Source organism: Triturus cristatus, chromosome 2_1 (genome assembly GCF_964204655.1).
Source record: "Triturus cristatus chromosome 2_1, aTriCri1.1, whole genome shotgun sequence".
NCBI lineage: Eukaryota > Metazoa > Chordata > Amphibia > Caudata > Salamandridae > Triturus > Triturus cristatus.
This window is the reverse complement of record NC_140581.1, coordinates 120,269,950-120,289,869: the sequence shown is the minus strand read 5'-3', so window position 1 is coordinate 120,289,869 and position 19,920 is coordinate 120,269,950. Positions and strand designations below refer to the sequence as shown.

General features: G+C 46.1%; 1 protein-coding gene across 5 annotated transcripts in view; it reads right to left on the bottom strand.

Annotated features, from left to right (window-relative positions):
* Positions 1–19,920, bottom strand: part of LOC146863859 (uncharacterized) — a 617,506-nt gene that overhangs the window by 34,587 nt on the left and 562,999 nt on the right. For all 5 annotated transcript variants that reach the window (XM_085628521.1, XM_085628550.1, XM_085628559.1 and 2 more), the window contains 2 exons: positions 18,379–18,513; positions 5,043–5,177 (listed from right to left, as the gene is read on the bottom strand). In XM_085628521.1, coding sequence (XP_085484647.1) covers positions 18,453–18,513 — 61 coding nt within the window. In that variant the 3' untranslated portion in view covers positions 5,043–5,177; positions 18,379–18,452. The remainder of the gene's footprint in view (positions 1–5,042; positions 5,178–18,378; positions 18,514–19,920) is intronic.

Sequence of the window (19,920 nt, the reverse complement as noted above, 5' to 3'; positions counted from 1 at the left end):
GTTCAGGCTGCATTTTCGAGGGAATCATCGGGATCATTTCCCCAGGTCCCGAGTGATTGGGAAGCAACAAAGTTGGATCAATCGGCCAAGAAGGTCTTTTCTTCGGCCAGCATGGCTCTTAAATCAACGAATGCTACTTGTCTCTTAGGACATTATGTACATGCTCTCATGGACTCAGCTAAGCTGCTAGCCCCGAAACTATCAGAGGAGGATAGGGTTGGTTTTAATGAGATCCTTTCAGATGCCCAGGCGGCGGCGCGTCAGGTGATCCACAGTGGATTGGACACTGCTGACTCTGAGGCAAGAGTCATGGGATCATCTGTTGCCACTAGGAGAGGTGCGTGGCTGAAATCATCAGAATTTTCCCCTGATGTCCAGTCGACGCTCTTGGACTTGACTTTTGATGGCTCTGGTATTTTTGGCCAAAAAGCGGATGCTGCGCTGGAAAGATTTAAGGAGAGTAAGGCCACGGCTAAATCTTTGGGCCTTCAAACTCAGTCAAGAGGCACTTTCAAGAGATACAGAGGCTTCGGAAGGTCTACCTTTCGTTCATACGGACAGCCACAGCGGCAACAGCAGCAGCAGCCGAGCACTCTGTATAAGGGGTACAGAGGCAGAATCAGTGGTCGCACTCGTGGCCGGCAGCTCTCCTCCTCCTCCTCTTTCTCTTCTTCAGCCCCTCCCACTACCGCAAAGCAGCCCTAGATCCACCATTCTGGATCATGTTGGTCCTGTGGGGGGGCCGGCTTACCCATTTTCTACAAGATTGGGAATCGGTTACTACAGACCTTTGGGTTCTAGATCTTGTAGAAAATGGGTATGCCCTTCCCTTTCGGGAATTCCCTCCAAATTACCCTCCTTGTCAAGAGGTTTGTTCAGAGAACCACCGTCTTCTCCTACAGGAGGAAGTCCAGAAATTACTAGAAAAAGGTGCGATAGAGGTGGTTCCAGAGCAGGAGTGGGGCAGGGATGCTACTCCCGGTATTTTCTGATTCCGAAAAAGGACGGCAGATTGCGTCTGATATTGGACCTCAGGATCTTGAATCTTTATCTGAAGCAAGAGAAGTTCAAGATGCTCACCCTTGCGCAGGTTCTTCAAGTGCTGAATCAGGAGGACTGGATGGTGTCGATCGACTTGCAGGATGCGTATTTTCACATCCCCATCCTGAAGTCGCACAGGAAGTATCTCCGGTTTACGGTAGGATCGCAGCATTATCAGTTTGCGGTCCTTCCGTTTGGTCTTACTACTGCACCTCGAGTCTTCACGAAGGTGATGGCAGTGGTGGCAGCCCATCTCAGAAGGTCGGGGATTTCAGTTTTCCCCTATCTGGACGACTGGCTGATCAAAGCGGAGTCGCCAGAGAAGGTGCTTCATCATCTGCTGGGTACAACTCAGCTGTTGTACAAATTGGGTTTCTCGATAAATGTGCCCAAATCCCACTTGGTGCCCTCTCAGCGCAACCTGTTCATAGGTGCGGTACTGGACACTACTGTGTGTCGGGCATTCCCTCCTCCACAGAGGATTCTCGACATACAGGAATTGATTCCTTTATTTTACAATGGAGCGGTCGTTCCAGTCCTGAAGGTCCTTCGCCTGCTCGGTCTGTTTGCTTCCTGCATTCTGTTGGTCAACCATGCACGCTGGCACATGAGGGCACTCCAGTGGTGCCTCCACAGGCAGTGGTATCAGCACAAAGGAGATCTCAGGGAGTCTGTGAGGATCTCCAGAGAAGCTGCGGCGGATCTGTCTTGGTGGAGCGTGGAGGGCAATCTGTCTCAAGGAAAGCCCTTCCATCTACCTCCATCGGTGGCCACAGTAGTAACGGATGCATACACTTTAGGGTGGGGTGCTCATCTGGGGGATCTGGAGATCAAGGGTCTTTGGTCTCCAGAGGAAAGGTTGCTTCACATCAACCTTCTGGAATTGCGGGCGATACATTTGGCGCTCAAGGCCTTCCTCCCTTCCCTTCGCGGTCAGTCGGTTCAAGTCCTGACGGACAACACTACTGCGATGTGGTATGTCAACAAGCAGGGAGGAGTGGAGTCGCATTGTCTCTGCAGAGAGGCTCTGCGTCTCTGGTCCTGGGCTCAGGATCATCAGATTTGTCTGATGGCAAATCATCTGGCCGGGGTTCTGAACGTGCGTGCAGACAGTCTCAGTCGGCAGTTCTCTGCCGACCACGAGTGGAGGCTTCATCCAGAGGTGGTTCGTCACGTCTTTCGGATGTGGGGAACTCCTCGTGTGGACCTGTTTGCCACTCACGAGAACGCTCACTGCCCGTCATTCTGCAGTCTCCAGTATCCGTTGCAGGGAGCTTTGGGGGAACGCGTTTCAGTTGAGGTGGGACTCACATCTCCTTTACGCGTTTCCTCCCATACCCTTGATTCCTCGGGTTCTGAGGAAGATTCGCCAAGACTGGGCCCAAGTCATATTGATCGCCCCGGATTGGCCAAGAAGGGTGTGGTATACGGATCTTCTCCACCTCTCCTTGTGCCCTCCGCTCCGTCTCCCTCTGAGGGCAGACCTCCTCTCTCAATCGGAGGGGCAGGTTCTACACCCCCACCTCCAGGGCTTACACCTTCATGCCGGGAGATTGAACGGGGCAACCTGAATTCTTTCTCTCTTCCGCCAGATGTGGTAGATGTTATTTTGTCTGCCAGACGTCATTCCACTAAATCTATCTATTCCTATAGGTGGTCTAAATTTGTTCTCTGGTGTGGAGAGAAGTCAATTGATCCTTTGAGGGCTCGTTTATCTGACATCCTGCAGTTTGCCCTTTCTCTTGCTCAGCAAGGCTTTGCTGTGGCCATTGTGAAGGGATACTTATCGGCTTTGTCGGCTTTCCTTTGTTTGCCGGATCAGCCGTCTTTGTTCAAATCACCTATTGTTTTGCGATTTCTGAAAGGCCTTACAAACAAGTTTCCTCCTACTCCCTTTATTGTGCCTCAATCGGACTTAAACCTTGTCTTAACTTATCTTATGGGTTCTCCCTTCGAGCCCTTGCATAAGTGTCCCTTGAGACTGTTGTCTTTCAAGACGGTTTTTCTCATTGCAATCACCTCGGCAAGGAGGGTAAGTGAGCTTCAAGCTCTGAGTTCAAAACCCCCGTTTTTGACCATTCATGCTGAAAGAATGGTACTCAGGACCAGGGCTGCTTTTCTGCCAAAGGTGGTAACTCCTTTCCGTCTGAGGCAGTCCATTACCCTTCCTACCTTCTATCCTCCCCCTCACCCTTCCAAGGAGGAGGAGAGACTTCACCCCTTGGACCCTAAGAGGGCGGTGAGCTTCTAACTTGACAGGACAAAAGACTTTCGGGTTGATGACCAGCTCTTCGTGGGCTTTGTTGGCTGCAGGAAAGGCAGAGCGGTGCAAAAGCGCACTCTTTCCAGATGGATTGTCTTGTGCATCAAGATATGCTACTCTTTGGCTGGTAAGGAACCTCCAGAGGGTTTAAGGGCTCATTCCACTAGAGCTAAGTATTCCACTTCTGCTTTGTCTAGAGGTGTTCCTGTGGAGGACATTTGTAGGGCGGCAACTTGGGCATCCCTCCACACTTTCGCAAAACATTATTGCTTAGACACCGAGGTGAGGAGGGACGGACACTTTGCTCGTTCCGTCCTTCAGGACTTTCTGGTATAGAAGGGTGGACACCCTCCTCCGAGAGTGGGGACTGCTGTGGGAATCTATTCACAAGGTGAGGAATTCACTGGCAGATGTATCCATCAGAAGAACAAGTTACTTACCTTCGGTAACGCTTTTTCTGGTGGATACAGTATCTGCCTGTGAATTCCTCACTGACCCACCCGCCTCCCCGTTGTCCACCCTTGTATACCTACAATTCTGATGATGGTGTTTCAAAATGTATTTGTTACTGTCAAAGGCATTGTGTTTTTTCTTTTGCCTTTCTATTTATTTTCCACACTGCGTGTGTTGATTTGTATATTATGTACTGTGTATACTGTGTATATATTGCTGTCAGTCCGTCCGTGTGCCTCGAAGGCACGGAAAAAAGGTCGGAACTGACGTCATCACACCGACGAGGTCTTTTTATGGAGCCGGTGACGTCAGCGGAGTCGCGAGCGGAGCCGTGTCTCTGTGACGTCGTCTTCGACCTCATCGGCGTGGACTGCTACAAAAGTTTCCGAATGTTGCTGGCGCAGGGGATATTCACAAGGTGAGGTATCCACAGGCAGATACTGTATCCACCAGAAAAAGCGTTATCGAAGTAACTTGTTCGTTTGGGCCATGGCATCCCCTCACCAGAGCCCAGCCTGGTGAGGAGGAAAGCACAATGCAGCTAGACCTATGCTGCTTAAAAAGATGGGATCACATCTCACCTGCTCTTATATCACTAAAGTGCACTTGCTTCCGGTTGTACAAAGGGTCGACTATAAAGCTCTATGACTAGTCCATTATATGTTACACAAGAAAGCTCCTGCGTATTTTTCTAACATATTTCTCCCTTAACATCCAACTAGATATCTAAGGTAAGCCCCTCAAGCACTATTTGCCGCTACTACAGTCTAGCTACAAAGGGCCTTATTTATGACTATTGTGGGGAAAGGGCAGGAATGCGCCATATTTATACAATATGTCGTATTCCCGATGTTTGCTCCTGCGGTGGCGCCGTTTTGCCAGCCTAGCACTAACTCAGGCACCCTTTCACAATGCTCCTGAGGAGGCGTAAAACTTTGGCGCATTCCCAGGTTGAGAAGTCTTGGTATATCTGGGAATGCGTCAAAAATCATGGGGAATACGCCCCACAATGCCCATGGAAAGCCTCCCTTGCGCCCAGTAAGGCATTGCAGTGATTTGCGCTGCGTTGCCTTACTCCAGATTTTTGAAGCCATTCAAAGCCACGGCAAGTGGCTTTGTGTGGCTTCATAAATCTGGCGTACACATATTGCGTGGTGCAAGTATGATGCGAAGCTCTCATAAATATGCGCCAAATTGTTTAAGGATCCTCCCTCTGAAAGCACTTACCTTTCGCCTTCAGTGCGAAATAGACTTCAGGAAATTCCACAAACAACTGATGACCCACCTTCTCTGCCAAGCTCTTGGTCCTGAGTCTGCTTAGGTATGTTGCCTGTTGTTTCCCTCTCCTCCTGCCTTCCTTTACCAGAAGCACTCTTCCTTTGGTTGTTCCTTTGGTTTGGGGCAGATGTCCATTTCATTACTAAAACCATAAATAAAAATATATATTGATTATAAAAAACAAACTCCGGAGTACATAGTCATGGTAGAAAATAAGTAAAAGTACACCCGTCTCCCTGAATTTATACAGTTCATGAGCAATTTTTTATTTGAGCAGGTGGTGGCCACCAGCGCTCATGTTTGGGTACAGAGACTTATTTTTCAACACTAGACCTTCACGCAGGGCAAGAGAGAAAAAGATAAAAAGAGACAGATGAGGAAGAAGAAAAAGATAGGAAAACAAAAAAATAAAGGGCGAAAACAGAGAAGACAAAAAAGAAACGCAATCATGAGACAAAGAGAAATAAAGTGAAGAGTGGTGGAAGAGCAGGGCATGAAGTGGAATTCAAACTAGGTTGCCTTGGTATTCGGCAGCCCCAGCGTTCAATCAGACCGGAAGTGTGACCCTGCACTTATTTATTTTTTCTCCAGCATTGAATCTTTCATAGATTCAGATGCTTGAATCTTCCCCGTCGTCATGGTGGGAGTCTCACGGTAATAGAAAATATAGCAGTATAAAAGAAAAACTCCTTGAAAACCAATACAAATACCTCATACTTTGGTAACCCATCACCATTATTATATGGTCCAAAAGTTAGCCAATGAAATGCCAGCCCTGAGATCCCAATCCCCAGCAGAGCCACCATACCTCAGATTTCTAACCGCATTTCGTGTGAGAAGGAGTCTCCCTGAGCTCTGCTAAGTTTTTCACTCTGTGGTGAACTTTTGACCTGGCTTTCATCTCCGTATTTCTCTGGAATAGAGGTATTGTGAATTTCTTCATCTGGCAAAATGTCTGAAGGCTCTAGGAAGAGACTTTTCAGACCATATAGATCTTGTGGGAAGGCCAGACTCTTCTCCGAGGACCCCCACAAATATTGCTTATATTGCTTACATCCTAAACATATCCCTAGGGAGTCCAAGCATTGCAGGACTTTCTCTGCCAAAACTCTTAAGGATAGAGAGGCACGTTTGCTTCTATGGCTTCAGAAAAAGAAATCAAAATCTGAATCTGGTTCTGAGGAGGAAGAGGCTCATTCCACCCCAAAAAGTAAATTAGAGCCTTCTGTTTCTAAAACTGAAGGTCAGTAAGTCAAAGGACAAGGGACTGGAGCTACAACCTCCTGAAGGTGTTCCTAAGAAGGCTTCTTCTTCAGTGCCTCACACTCTTCACAAGAAGTCTACGGGAAAGAAGACTCCGTCGATGAGAGTGTCGGTATCGTCGACGGTTACGCCAACGAAGACGTAGACGACGGCAGCGTCCTCAACGGCAACTCTAACGAAAACGACAGCTTTGTCGACGGCAGTCACAACACTGTCAACGACTTCTCTGACGACTTCTTAGACGACGACCTCAACAACGACCTCTTCGACGTCGGTTCTGTCTACGATGGCATTCAAGTCACCAATTTCGCAATGATCGTTGATGACTGTTTCTATAAAGAAGTTTCCACCGTCGACGGGCTCGTCGACGGAAAGAAAAAGATCCTTGGTTATGCCTGATGCATCATCAGAATTGACATCTTGGAGCAAAGTCTCACCGCTTCCTCCATCCCATCTATTGGAAATGCAGGAATCAGAGGAGGAAGGTTCTTTTGGAGAGGTGTACAGTCCCTCTCAACTTAAGATAAAAAATCAAGAAACGGATGAGTAGGCATATCATGACAAGTCTGAATTTTTACAGGAGGAATTCTCTTTTAAAGACCGTCCTCTTTCAGGTTCACAAAGATATGAATCTTTTCAAGACACTTATGACTATGAGGAGGATAGCCCTCTAATAGCCAGAGAAAGGACTATTATAGGCGCTTTCCAGAAGCTAATGCCCCTTTGCCTGACACCCCAAGCGAGACGCAAAGCGCACCCACTGCTGAGAAGGCAGCATCACCGCAGGCCTCGCATAAAACGCGTCCTCCAACAGTATTAGCCATCAGAGATGAATATATTGAGAGCGATGTAGAAGAACAACCAGAAGAAAGAGAGTTGACACAGGATAAGCCTGTGGGCGACGAATGGGATCAATATATTGCTAGGTCATCTCCTTCACCTTCACCTGCAAATTCTCCGCCTGAGGATATCAGAGAATTTCACGAGCTAATGGAGAGAGCCTCAAAAAGGTTTGATCTTCCTCTTCCGGTGAAACAGGCAGACTGTTTCTTATGACTTCAAAGATTCAGCTAGAAAGTTGATCCGGACCATCTCTTTAGTGAGCTATATATGGGAGGAAGGCTTAAAAATTATGAAAAGTCCAGCTTCTATTTCAGCATCAGTCCCGAGAATAGAAAAGAAATACAAAGCTCCAGAATCATCTCCGGCATGTCTGATAGGTCACCCCAGACCGGAATCAGTGGTCATGCAAGCGGCCCAGAGGCGCTCTAGGAATCCGGCAGCTTCATGTTTCGCTCCCCCAGACAAAGAAGGTAGAAAACTAGTTGGCGCAGGTAAACGTCTTGCTGTAATGGCGGCCGCGTCCATCAAAGCCTCAAATGCGTTGGCCATAGTCAGCAGGTATGACAGAAAAATGTGGTCTGATTTAGCACCTTTATTATCTCATCTTCCTGAGGATAAGAACGAAGAGGCCACGCACATTTTTCAGGATGGAGCCAGGGCAGCCTCTGAAATGATAGACATAGCCATCCCTGCAGTGGCTTTTAGACTGATCGCAGAGGCTGTCGCCCTTCGCAGACGGGACTGGCTCAAGGCCACCTCGTTCCAGCCGGAAATTCAAGCCAAGATTATCGATATGCCATTCGATGGGGAAAATCCGTTTGGCAAGCACGTAGATGATGCCCTTCAGGGTCTTAAAACCAAACAAAGGTTTCAGTCCTTTCTGGGCAGAGGAACAGGAGGCCATTACCAACAAAGTCCGTCATTTCAATCATATAGGTACCAGCCCTACCAACAACAAGGGTATCGACAATTTTCCAACCAACAGCAGTTTCGATCATCCAATACGACTTATCAGCAACAGACGAACAGAAGGAAGACATCAGCCGGAGGAAAATCTCAGGACAACGGTAGGCAATAGTGACACTCTGAGGGCGTCAACCATCAAACCTCATCGGAACCACTACCTCTCTGATTTACCAGCAATGGTTGTCAATAACATTAGACAGATGGGTGTTGGACATAATACATCAGGGCCACTCCCTCAAATTCATTCAAAAACCACCGACCCAACCTCCCATTTCCAGAAAACACTAACTTCTATTTGTTCTAAAGAAAGAGATTTTGAATCTCCCTATGAAAGGAGCAATAGAGGAGGTCCCTCATCAACATCGAGGGAAAGGTTTCTATTCGCATTTTTTCCTAATAAGGAAAAAACAAAGTACCAAGTGGAAGCAGGTAATGGATCTAAGAGGTTTAACCCCTTCTGTGCCCATGACGAGCTGGACTCGTCATGGAGCACAGTCGCGCTGTGCCCATGACGAGTCCAGCTCGTCATGAGGCATTCCCCGGGAATCCCTCTGGTGCGGGCTCCAGAGGGATTCCCTTTTAACCAAAATAGCCTCGGGAGCTGGGGAAGAGCTTCCCCAGCTCTCGAGGCCCCCCCCTGCTTTCAGTGTAATGACGATCGGCGCGCACATCGCGCCGACGTCATTACACTGAAAATGAAACTGAAATGAGCCAAGAGGCTCATTTCAGTTTCACTTTGTACGTGCTCAGGGGGCTATCACAGCCCCCTGAGCACGTAGAAAGACGGGAGAGGTATCGTTGGAAAGGGGAGAATCTCCCCTCCCCAGGGGATCCCTGCTTGGGGATCACCACAGGAGAGCGATCCCCAAGCAGGGATCCACCCACTAGACACCAGAGAGGGGGGAGCGGCCCCTTGGGCAAGGGCCTTTGCTCCCCCCCAAATAATTTTGGCTTCAGTTAGTCTTTTTGCTCCCCTTGGGGGGCAGATGGGGGCAGTGGCCCCCAATCTGCCCTCCCGGGGGGGCAAAAAGCCCACTAGACACAAGGGAATTTTTATAAAAATGGGGGTGGGGGCTGCCCAAAACGGGCAGGCCCATGCCCCCACCTCACCCCCCAATTATCACAGTCTTTCTGCCCCCCCCCGGGGGCAGATGGGGCGTTGGCCCCTAATCTGCCCCTTCGGGGGGGGCAGAAAGCCCACTATACACTAGGGATTTCTTTTTTTTTTTTTTTAGGGTGGGGGCTGCCCGAAACGGGCACACCAATGCCCCCACCCACCCACCACCATTACAGCCTTTCTGCCCCCCCTGGGGGGCAGATGGGACATTGGCCCCCAATCTGCCCCCCCGGGGGGACAAAAAGACCACTAGACACCAGGGAATTGGAAAAAAAATAAAAATAGGGGTGGGGGCTGCCCGAAACGGGCAGGCCCATGCCCCCACCCCACCCCCCAATTATCACAGTCTTTCTGCCCCCCCCCAGGGGGCAGATGGGGCATTGGCCCCTAATCTGCCCCTCCGGGGGGGGGGTGCAGAAAGCCCACTAAACACCAGGGATTTTTTTTGCGCAATTGTTTTTAGGGTGTGGGCTGCCCGAAACGGGCACGCCAATGCCCCCACCCTCCCCCCCCACAAAAATGAGAGTCTTTCTGCCCCCCAGGAGGCAGATGGGAGCTGTAGCCCCCAATCTGGCCTCCCCTGGGGGCGCAGAATGTCCACTAGAAACCATGGATTTTTTTGTTTTATTAGTGTAGGGGCTCCCCAAAATGGGCATGACAATACCCCCACCCCAACCCCAGAGAAATTCCAGTCTTTCTGCCCCCCCCCTCCCGGGAGGGCAGAATGTGGCAGTGGCCCCTGATCTGCCCCCTGGGGGGGCAGAAAGCTTACTAGGCGCCAGCGAGTACGCAGGCTTTTTTTATGCGTGGGGGTGGGGGCTGCCCAAAATGGTCATACCAATGCCCCCACCCCCACTAAAAATAGCCACAGTCTTTCTGCCCCTCTAGGGGCATATCAGGATGACACCCCCTTCGCCGATTCCCCCCCAGGGCGGCAGAAAGCCCACTGGGCTCCGAATTCTTTTTAGCAATGTGCATACCTGTGGATTTTGGGCCCTAGCGCAGTTGGCACGTAGGCAAACCTAGCAAACCTGTACATTTTTTAAAACTAGACACCAAGGGAAATCCTGGATGGGGTGACTTTACTGGCTCTCACCAGGTTCTGTTACCCAGAATCCATTGCAAACCTAAAAATGTATCTAAAATAACACATTTTCCTCACATTTCTGTGGTGGAATGTTCTGGAATCTGCGTGGGTACACAAAATTCCACCCACCCTGCGTTCCCCAAAGTCTTCAGAGAAAAATGGTACCTCACTTGCGTGGGTAGGCCTAGTGCCCGCGTCAGGCAAGGGCCCAAAACCTATTGAGGAGACATGAAAATTGCCTACCTCAAAACGACCTGGTTTTGCAAGGGGGGTCACCTGGGTTTTTGCCCTGGTGCTCGGCGGCCACCTAGGGGAACCTACCAAACCCACACATTTCTGAAAACTAGACATCCGGGGGATTCCAGGGAGGTATGGCTTGCGTGGATCCCCCAACTTTTTCACACATTTTTGTGTGGGAAAGTTGTGGCATCACCGGGCTGACACAAATTTCCTACCACCCAGCGTTCCCCCGGGTCTCCCGATAAAAACGGTGCCTCACTCGTGTGGGAGGCCCAAGTACCTGCGGGCACTAGGCCGACCCACACAAGTGAGGTACCATTTTTATCGGAAGACTTTGGGGAACACGGGGTGGGTGGAAATTTTTGGATCCACGCAGATTCCAGAACTTTCCACCACAGAAATAAGGGAAAAATTTGTTTTTTTGGCAATTATTTAGGTTTGCAAGGGATTCTGGGTAGCAGAACCTGGTGGGAGGCAGTCAAGTCACCCCATCCTGGATTCCCCTGGGTGTCTAGATTTCAAAAATGTATAGGTTTGCTAGGTTTCCCTAGATGCCGGCAGAGCTATGGTTCAAAAACTACAGCTAGACACTTTGCCAAAAAAGGGTCATTTTTCGCTGTGAAATTGAGGTGTGTCCACGTTACGTTTTGCGCCGTATCCTGTCGCGGGCACTAGGCCGACCCACACAAGTAAGGTACCATTTTTCTCGGAAGACTTTGGGGAACGCGGGGTGGGTGGAAATTTGTGGATCCACACAGATTCCAGAACTTTCCACCAGAGAAATGTGGGGAAAATTTGTTTTTTTTGGCAATGTTTTAGGTTTGCAAGGGATTCTGGGTAACAGAACCTGGTGGGAGGCAGTCAAGTCACCCCATCCTGGATTCCCCTGGGTGTCTAGTTTTCAAAAATGTATAGGTTTGCTAGGTTTCCCTAGGTGCCGGCAGAGCTAGGGTTACAAAACTACAGCTAGGCACTTTGCTAAAAAAGGGTAATTTTGCAATGTGAAAATGTGGTGTGTTCACGTTGGGTTTTGAGCGATTTCCTGTCGTAGGCACTATGCCTACCCCTACAAGTGAGGTACCATTTTTATCGGGAGACTTAGGGTAATTCAGATTTGTAAAGGAACTCTTATTACCTATTGACTTTCGATGCATTTCTGCCTTCCAAATGAAAGACATTGTGTAAAAAAGAATTCATTCTAAAAAATGACTGATAATTCTCATGCTAGTATGAGTATCCCAATTTCGGAAATGTGCAAATATCTACTGTTTCTAAACTCTATATTTTGTTCCCATTTTAGAAATACATAGGTGTCTTTCATACCGATTTTTCCATGTACACATTTTTACAGAATAATTACTATATACCGGGCACATAATAAAAAACCATTGCAAGTTGCTGCTCAGTTTTTGGCTCTGGGTTCGTCGGGTTCTTGGTGAACCTACAAGTCCTATATATCCCCACAACCAGTAATGTCCAGCGGATGTAACGGTATATTGCTTTCAAAGAGCTGTCAAAATTAGAAGAAGTTACAGGTGAAAACGTTGACAAAAAAGGCGCTTTTTTTCAACAAATTTTCAATTTATCCTATATTTAACTGTTAGTTTCTATAAAGAAACCTTGATGGATCTACACAAATGACCCCTTGCTGAATTCAGAATTTTGTCTACTTCTCTAAAATGTATAGCTTTCCAGGATCCATTATTGCTTTTGTACCCATTTCTACCATTAACTGGCAGGAGGTTGAACGCACAAAAAATAGCAAAAATAGGCTATGTCCCAGAAAAATGCTAAAATTGTGTAAAAAATTTGGGGTTTCTGACAAAAGTATGGTATCCCCTAAAAGCTGGGAAAATGGTGATTTCAGCCCCACAAACCCTTTTTTGATAACATTTGCAGGGAAAAACCCAGATGCTTTCATTTGCAGCCCGTTTTTCCCATTTTCCCCCCCAAAAACTAAATTTTGCTGTATTTTGGCTCATTTCTGTGACCCCTCCAGGGGAATCCACAAACCCTGAGTACCTTCAGAATCCCCATGATGTTGTAAGAAAAGGACGCAAATTTGGCGTGGATACCTTATGTGGTCAAAACGTTACAGGGGCCTCAGCGCGCACTACCCCAAATAGCCAAAAAAAGGGCGTTGCACAGGAGGGGAAAAGGCCTGGCAGCGAAGGGGTTAAACAAGTACATCAGAAAGCAGCTCTTCAGAATGTTATCGCTGCAAGAAATTCTGCTGATGCTGAACAGAGGAGACTATATGACATCTTTAGATTTATTAGATGCATACTTCCATGTTCCAATACACGTCAAAACACAGATGGTATCTCAGGTTCGAGGGCGCGGGGCGCCACAACGAATTCAAAGTATTGCCCATTGGTGTCCGTTCAGCACCAAGAGTGTTCACGAATTGCATGGCGCCAGTGGCAGCACATTTGAGACAGCATGGTCACCAAGTCTATCCGTATCTGGACGACTGGCTGATAAAAGTTCTGACGTTTCAAGACACTCAGGACTCTTTAAACACTTTCAGGAATCTAAAGGTACAAACAAAGGTACAAAATTCTTTATTGGGTGATTAATTAAATATTTGCAGTAGGAAAACTACATTAAAAAACAGTCTATGTTGAAGATACGCATGAAATATGATTAAACTGGATTAATAGTCGTTAAAATACATATGAAATTTAATTTCTGTGCGAGCTTTAAAATATAATAAAAGAACCTGAACATTCCGAATTAACAGTTGTCGGTCTCCACTCTCCATACCCTAAAGCACATAACAAATCTGCTCTGGCGGTACAAATAGTCTGCATATAAAACTTTAGACGGAACTTGAGAATTAAAGGTTATGCAGCTAATTCTATCTTTTGATTGTAGCCTACTATGATCGAATCGTCACTTAGCAGTTAAATTTAACCTGGTTTTTGCTATATTCATGAATCGGACCAGCCTACATGCTTACTGAGTGTCGTTTCCCTCAAAGCTGGCTATTAGTGCTTGCTTACTTGTTCGTATCCGTCTTTGGTTCCAGAGTTGTTTTAATAAAAGTCTTCTCTCATTGTTTAACGCTGTACAGCTACACAGTATATGCAAGACGTCATCTTTATATTCGCCACAGATTCTATAGTTTATTTTTGTTTCTGTATGTTCCCAAGGTGGCAGGTGCTGATTTACAGGTAGGATTCCCATCCTCAATTTCAAATAGGATTCCTTCACTTTTCTTGAGAACCCTATTCCCAAATAAACTTGTGACAAAGACCTTGTGTAACTCTGAATAACGAACCACCCGTGAGCCCTCTTAGTCAATGTGGCCTTGTCTTCCTCCAGAGATAGTAGCTTTACTGTTTTATATACAAGCTTCTTAAAGATTTTGAGAGGCCCGTTAAGTTCCCAGAGGTCTTGTAGGGCAAGAGAGCTTATTGCGGTTTTGAGGTAGATCATTGGCTGTCTTTTTTCCTTTCCAGCTCCTTCCATAAATATGAATTCAGAAAGCCTTGCTCTGCTCCCTTTATCTTGTACCAGCATTTGGTGTAAGCACCCATATGTGCTAATTGCTGTTTTTGGAGGCCAAACTCTAGCCTTAGTTGTGCTGGCGATGTGTACTGTGGTAGATTAAATATTATACGTATTGTTTTTGACTCCACTTTGTCCAAGATTGTCCCTCTCATACTTTCACTACCGTAAGGGATAGATGGTAGCAGTTTTGCTCGAAGCACTTCTAATAGAGGAGTTAGACTCGGACGTGCTATTTTTTGCTTGAGGTTTTTTAATGCCACTGCCAGTGTGATCCCTCTTGTTTTGATCAGTGCTTTTTGTTGTCCGAACGATCCCCTTCTATCGAAGGTTATTCCCAAGTATTTGTATTCTTTGACCACCTCCAGCTGTTGACCTTGCAGTTCGCATTGAAGATAGTGTTTTTTGTTCATTCCATTGAGTATCATCACTTTTGAATTTTTCTAAGTTTATTGATAACCCGTTCTTATCTGAGAAACTGCTTGTGGTACTTATAAGATGTTGCAAACCAACTGGGGTTCTACTTATCAGTATTAGATCGTCCGCGTACAATAAGTTCGACAATGTTAAACCTCCCAAATTTGGGGCGTGATGGTTACAGATGTTAAGCTCTGCAGAAAGGTCCGAAAGAAAGAGGTTGAACAGAGTCGGGGCAAGAACACATCCCTGTTTCACCCCCTTTGTGGTCCTTATTTTTCTTGATAGACAGTTACCTGATCCTAGTTTGATTTCAACCCATGTGTCCGAATGAAGTCAAATCAATTGGTTCAAGGGTTTCAAATTTATATCCCAAATGGATAGTTTGGCCCAAAGTTTCCCCCTGTCGATACTGTCAAAGGCCAACGAGTAGTCGATAAAACAGACAAATAGTTGCTTTTTAATTTTTATAGTAGCGTCTGTTAAGAGTGAAAGAGCAGTTGCTGAGCTTGTTTGGACGCCGGACTGGTTGATCGGAATTAAGCCTTTCTTTGATGCCCATTCTGTGAGTTCTTCCAGCAGGAGTCCCCCAAAGTATTTGGCATCTATATCAATTAATGCTATAAGCCTGTAATTCTTTGCTTGATAGGTGCTGCCTTTTTTTATAAATAGGGAAAATAATTGATCCCTTCCAGGAATCTGGATTTCTTTCTATTCTCAAAATGTTTTTAAAGAGGACTCTTAGTTGCTCTGCCCAATAATTCAGGTCCTGCTTATATAAAATCGGTAGTATTCCGTTGGGCCCGGGGCCCCCCTCTTTCCTGCCTTTCATAATTCGGTTCTTGATCTGTTTAGTTGTGCATGGGAGAAGGGCATCCACATCTAGATTGTTTTTGGCTTGCAGACTACGGTTGATAGCTTCGATGTCTTGAATAATTCCGCCTGTTTCTTTGTTAAAGTGATGCGACAAGTACCTTACCCAAGATTCCTCTGTTATATACAGGTTGATTTTATGAGCCCTTGGATTGCCTATTCACTGTGTGCCAAACTCTGGCACTGTTGTTAGTTTTTACATCATATAATAGTTTGGCCCATATCTTCTCTGCAGATTTCTGTTTCACTTACCAGATGAATTTATTTTGTCTACACTTTAACTTCCTCAGTTCTGTCAGTGTGCCATCGTCCGGGCCCGTCTGGCGCAGTTTGCGAATTGATCTATTATTAGAACATTGGGGTGTTGGAAGCTCCATTGAAAACAATGGAGAGCTCCGGGCTTATAATGGCTGGTATAAACCCGGAGCTCCAACATTCCAATGTTTCTTTGTTCACAGCTCTGGCTGTGAACAAAGGCTTCAGGGAGCCTGAGGGGATTTGAATCCCCTCACGCTCCCTGAAGGCTTTGTTTTATTTGTTAGAACATTCTGCCCTCTAGTGGCAGAATGTTCTAATAGCCTTATAGCCCTTTGTAGCAGGGCTATACCGGCTATTAACGTCCCACTGCTTTGTTAAAGTCCGCTCGGGCCTTTAACGCTGCAGCGGGCCTTTAATAGCCAGTATAGCCCGCTGCGTGTGTGCTAAGCTGCTACGTGTGCGCTAAACTGCACACTGCAACAAGTTACATTATTTTAGTCTTGAGATACGAATCGGGCTTAATGTAACAAGTTGTTTGATACCTTGGAGTGCCTACTATGGTTGCAATGTTAAGGAGTTAGCACAGCTGAGGGGGTCAGCGTGTAACCCTGTTCTCGCCAATCGTGTGACCAAGTCTTTCCACAGTACAAACAGATGTTTTGTGTGTTTTACTATCAGTACATGTAGAGTACATGTCCTGCCTGTGTCATATGTTGCACCCTGCCTTTAGGGCTTGGTAGGCCTGCCAGAGGAATGACTTACACGCATATAAGTAGTGACCTTGCATTGCTTTCAGTGGCAAAGTCGGGCTAGAAGTGCAGGGCTGCTCTAGCTGTCTGCAGTGGAAGACTGGGGGATTAATTTTGCTTGGGGACCCCCAGGGAGGCACAATCAGTGCTGCAAGACCTGGGGTACCCCTCTAACTTACATGCTCTGGGTACCAATATACCAGTTACTAGGGACTTACAGGTAACTTAGCCATTTCCAAATCGACAGCCAATTCAACATACACTGTAGGGTTCTGGCACTGGCACTGAGGTCTGGATTGCAGTCCTCCATGCACTCTGAGTCAAAAAACCAGCAGCATCAGTTGACAAGGTTGAGGATGATCATTTAAAAAGGCATTTCCTTATTCTATGCAATTTATTTTTTCAATTGTGAAAATTGTTTTATAAACTGTCCTCCATCCTGTTGAGTAGTATTAACCTCTTCTGTGCCCATGACGAGATAGTCTCGTCATGGAGCACGGTTGCGCTGTGCCCATGACGAGACTATCTCGTCATGAACCCCGCCCGCTAATGTAACGCCCGGCACAGGAGGGGGAAAGGGTGTGGCACTGAAGGGGTTAACACTAAAGGTTCCGCTTTACCAGCATATGAAAGGCACCTGTGCAGTCAATCTGGATTAGTAAGCATTGTCATATGAATCCAGTTTTCAAGATAGCCGGTGCAATATGAAGCCCATGATAGGGTACTTGCCCTGCGACATAGCATTCACTCAGTGTTATGTCGCAACACAAGAGCTGTTTTATGGGCTTTGTATTGAAACTCTTGGCTTAAATGTTGTATTTATTGGTTTTGTACTTCCAGCTTTATACAGTGAGTAGATAATGTTCACCCAAAAAACCATTAAACTACATTTCAGTTAATGAACTGCATACAGAAACTACTAACCCGTGAGAAAGTTATATGGGGCCAGAGAAATGAAATTTGCATTGGCAAAAATTGGCTGCGAATTGTGTACCAACTTTATGTAAATGGAAAAGAGTACTGCAAGCCGACCTATGTATTAATAGGTTGGATCGCAAAATTCCGAATTGCAATTGGTTGCAATCTGACCTACCTCCTCAATATTTATGAAATACGTTGCAAACAGTGACCCACTACGACTGGATGCCATCACAGGAATGGACAGCAGACCACCATATCTGTGATTCCATTTAACTAAAATAAACTTTTATTTCTAAATGAATGCTGTTTCCCTCTAAAGCTAACGGAACAGCACTTGAACGTATTTTTTAAAAAGTGTGTTAAAAAGTTGGCAGAAGTCCCAGAACTCCCATGGACCTCTGCATGCACCCCAATGTCCTTTATTTATGACCACCATAACTTGAGACCATGTAATTTTTCAATGTTTTGTTACTATATTTTGGTCTCAAAACATTGATACCTACCATCATGAATCATGATTTCGAAGGAACATCCTTAACATGCCCCTTCCAAATAGTTATTCGTTATACCTTTCTAAACTCAATTAGCAATTTGATAACCTGTTGCAGAATTGCAAAATGAGGTTGGTACATGTAAAAAAGCCATTTAGTGGTCGCAAACCCTGTGATTAGATGATTCTCAAGCTTTGCGGTGGCGCTGTTTTGCCAGCCTTGCACTAACTCAGGCACCCTTGCACAATGCTCCTGAGGAGGCGTAAAACTTTGGCGCATTCCCAGGTTGAGAAGTCTTGGTATATCTGGAAATGCGTAAAAAACCATGGGGAACACGCACCACAATGCCCATGGAAAGCCCCCCTTGCGCACAGTAAGGCATTGCAGTGATTTGCGCTGGGTTGCCTTACTCCAGATTTTTTAAGCCATTCAAAGCCACGCCAGGTTTGCATCACACATATACCACGTTGTGTGGTGCAAGCATGATGCGAAGCTCTCATAAATATGCGCCAAATTGTTTAAGGCTCCTCCCTCTGAAAGCAATTGCCTTTTGCCTTCAGTGCGAAATAGACTTCAGGAAATTCCACAAACAACTGATGACCCACCTTCTCTGCCAAGCTCTTGGTCCGGAGTCTGCTTAGGTATGTTGCCTGTTGTTTCCCTCTCCTGCTGCCTTCCTTTACCTGAAGCACTCTTCCTTTGGTTGTTCCTTTGGTTTGGGGCATATGTCCATTTCATTACTAAAACCATAAATAAAAATAAATATTGATTATAAAAAACAAACTCCGGAGTACATAGTCATGGTAGAAAATAAGTATAAGTACACCCACCTCCTTGAATTCATACAGTTCATGAGCAATGCTTTATTTGAGCAGGTGGTGGCCACCAGCGCTCATGTTTGGGTACAGAGACTTATTTTTTAAAACTAGACCTTCACACAGGGCAAAAGAGAAAAAGTAGAAAAGGGACAGATAAGGAAGAAGAAAAAGATAGGAAAACAAAAAAATAAAGGGAGAAAACAGAGAAGACAAAAAAAACCGCAATCATGAGACAAGAAGAAAAAAAGTGAAGAGTGGTGGAATAGCCGGGCATGAGATGGAATTCAAACTAGGTTGCCTTAGTATTCGGCAGCCCCAGCGTTCAATCAGACCGGAAGTGTGACCCTGCACTTATTTATTTTTTCTCCAGCATTGAATCTTTCATAGATTCGCATGCTTAAATCTTCCCCGTCGTCATGGTGGGTGTCTCACGGTAACAGAAAATATAGCAGTATAAAAGAAAAACTCCATGAAAACCAATACAAATGCCTGATACTTTGGTAACCCATCACCATTATAATATGGTCCAAAAGTTAGCCAATGAAATGCCAGCCCTGAGATCACAATCCTCAGCAGAGCCACCATACCTCAGATTTCTAACCGCACGTCGTGTGAGAAGAAGTCTCCCTGAGCTCTGCTAAGTTTTTCACTCTGTGGTGAATTTTTGAACTGGCTTTCATCTCAGTATGTCTCTGGAATAGAGGTATTGTGAATTTCTTCATTTGGCAAAATGTCTGAAGGCTCTAAGAAGAGGCTTTTCAGACCATATAGATCTTGTGGGAAGGCCAGACTCTTCTCTGAGGACCTCCACAAAGATTGCTTATATTGCTTACATCCTAAACATATCCCTAGGGAGTGTAAGCATTGCAGGACTTTCTCTGCCAAAACTCTTAAGGATAGATAGGCACGTTTGCTTCTATGGCTTCAGAAAAAGAAATCAAAATCTGAATCTGGTTCTGAGGAGGAAGAGGCTCATTCCACCCCAAAAAGAAAATTAGAACCTTCTGTTTCTAAAACTGACTCTAAAAAACTGAAGGTCAGTAAGTCAAAGGACAAGGGACTGGAGCTACAACCTCCTGAAGGTGTTCCTAAGAAGGCTTCTTCTTCAGTGCCTCACACTCCTCACAAGAAGTCTACGGAAAAAAAGACTCTGTCGATGAGAGTGTCGGTATCGTCGACGGTTACGCCAATGACGACTTCTCTGACGACTTCTTCTACGACGACCTCAACGACGACCTCGTCTACGACGATTCCGTCTACGATGGCATTCAAGTCACTAATTACGCAAAGATTGTTGATGACTGTTTCTTTAAAGAGGTTTCCACCGTC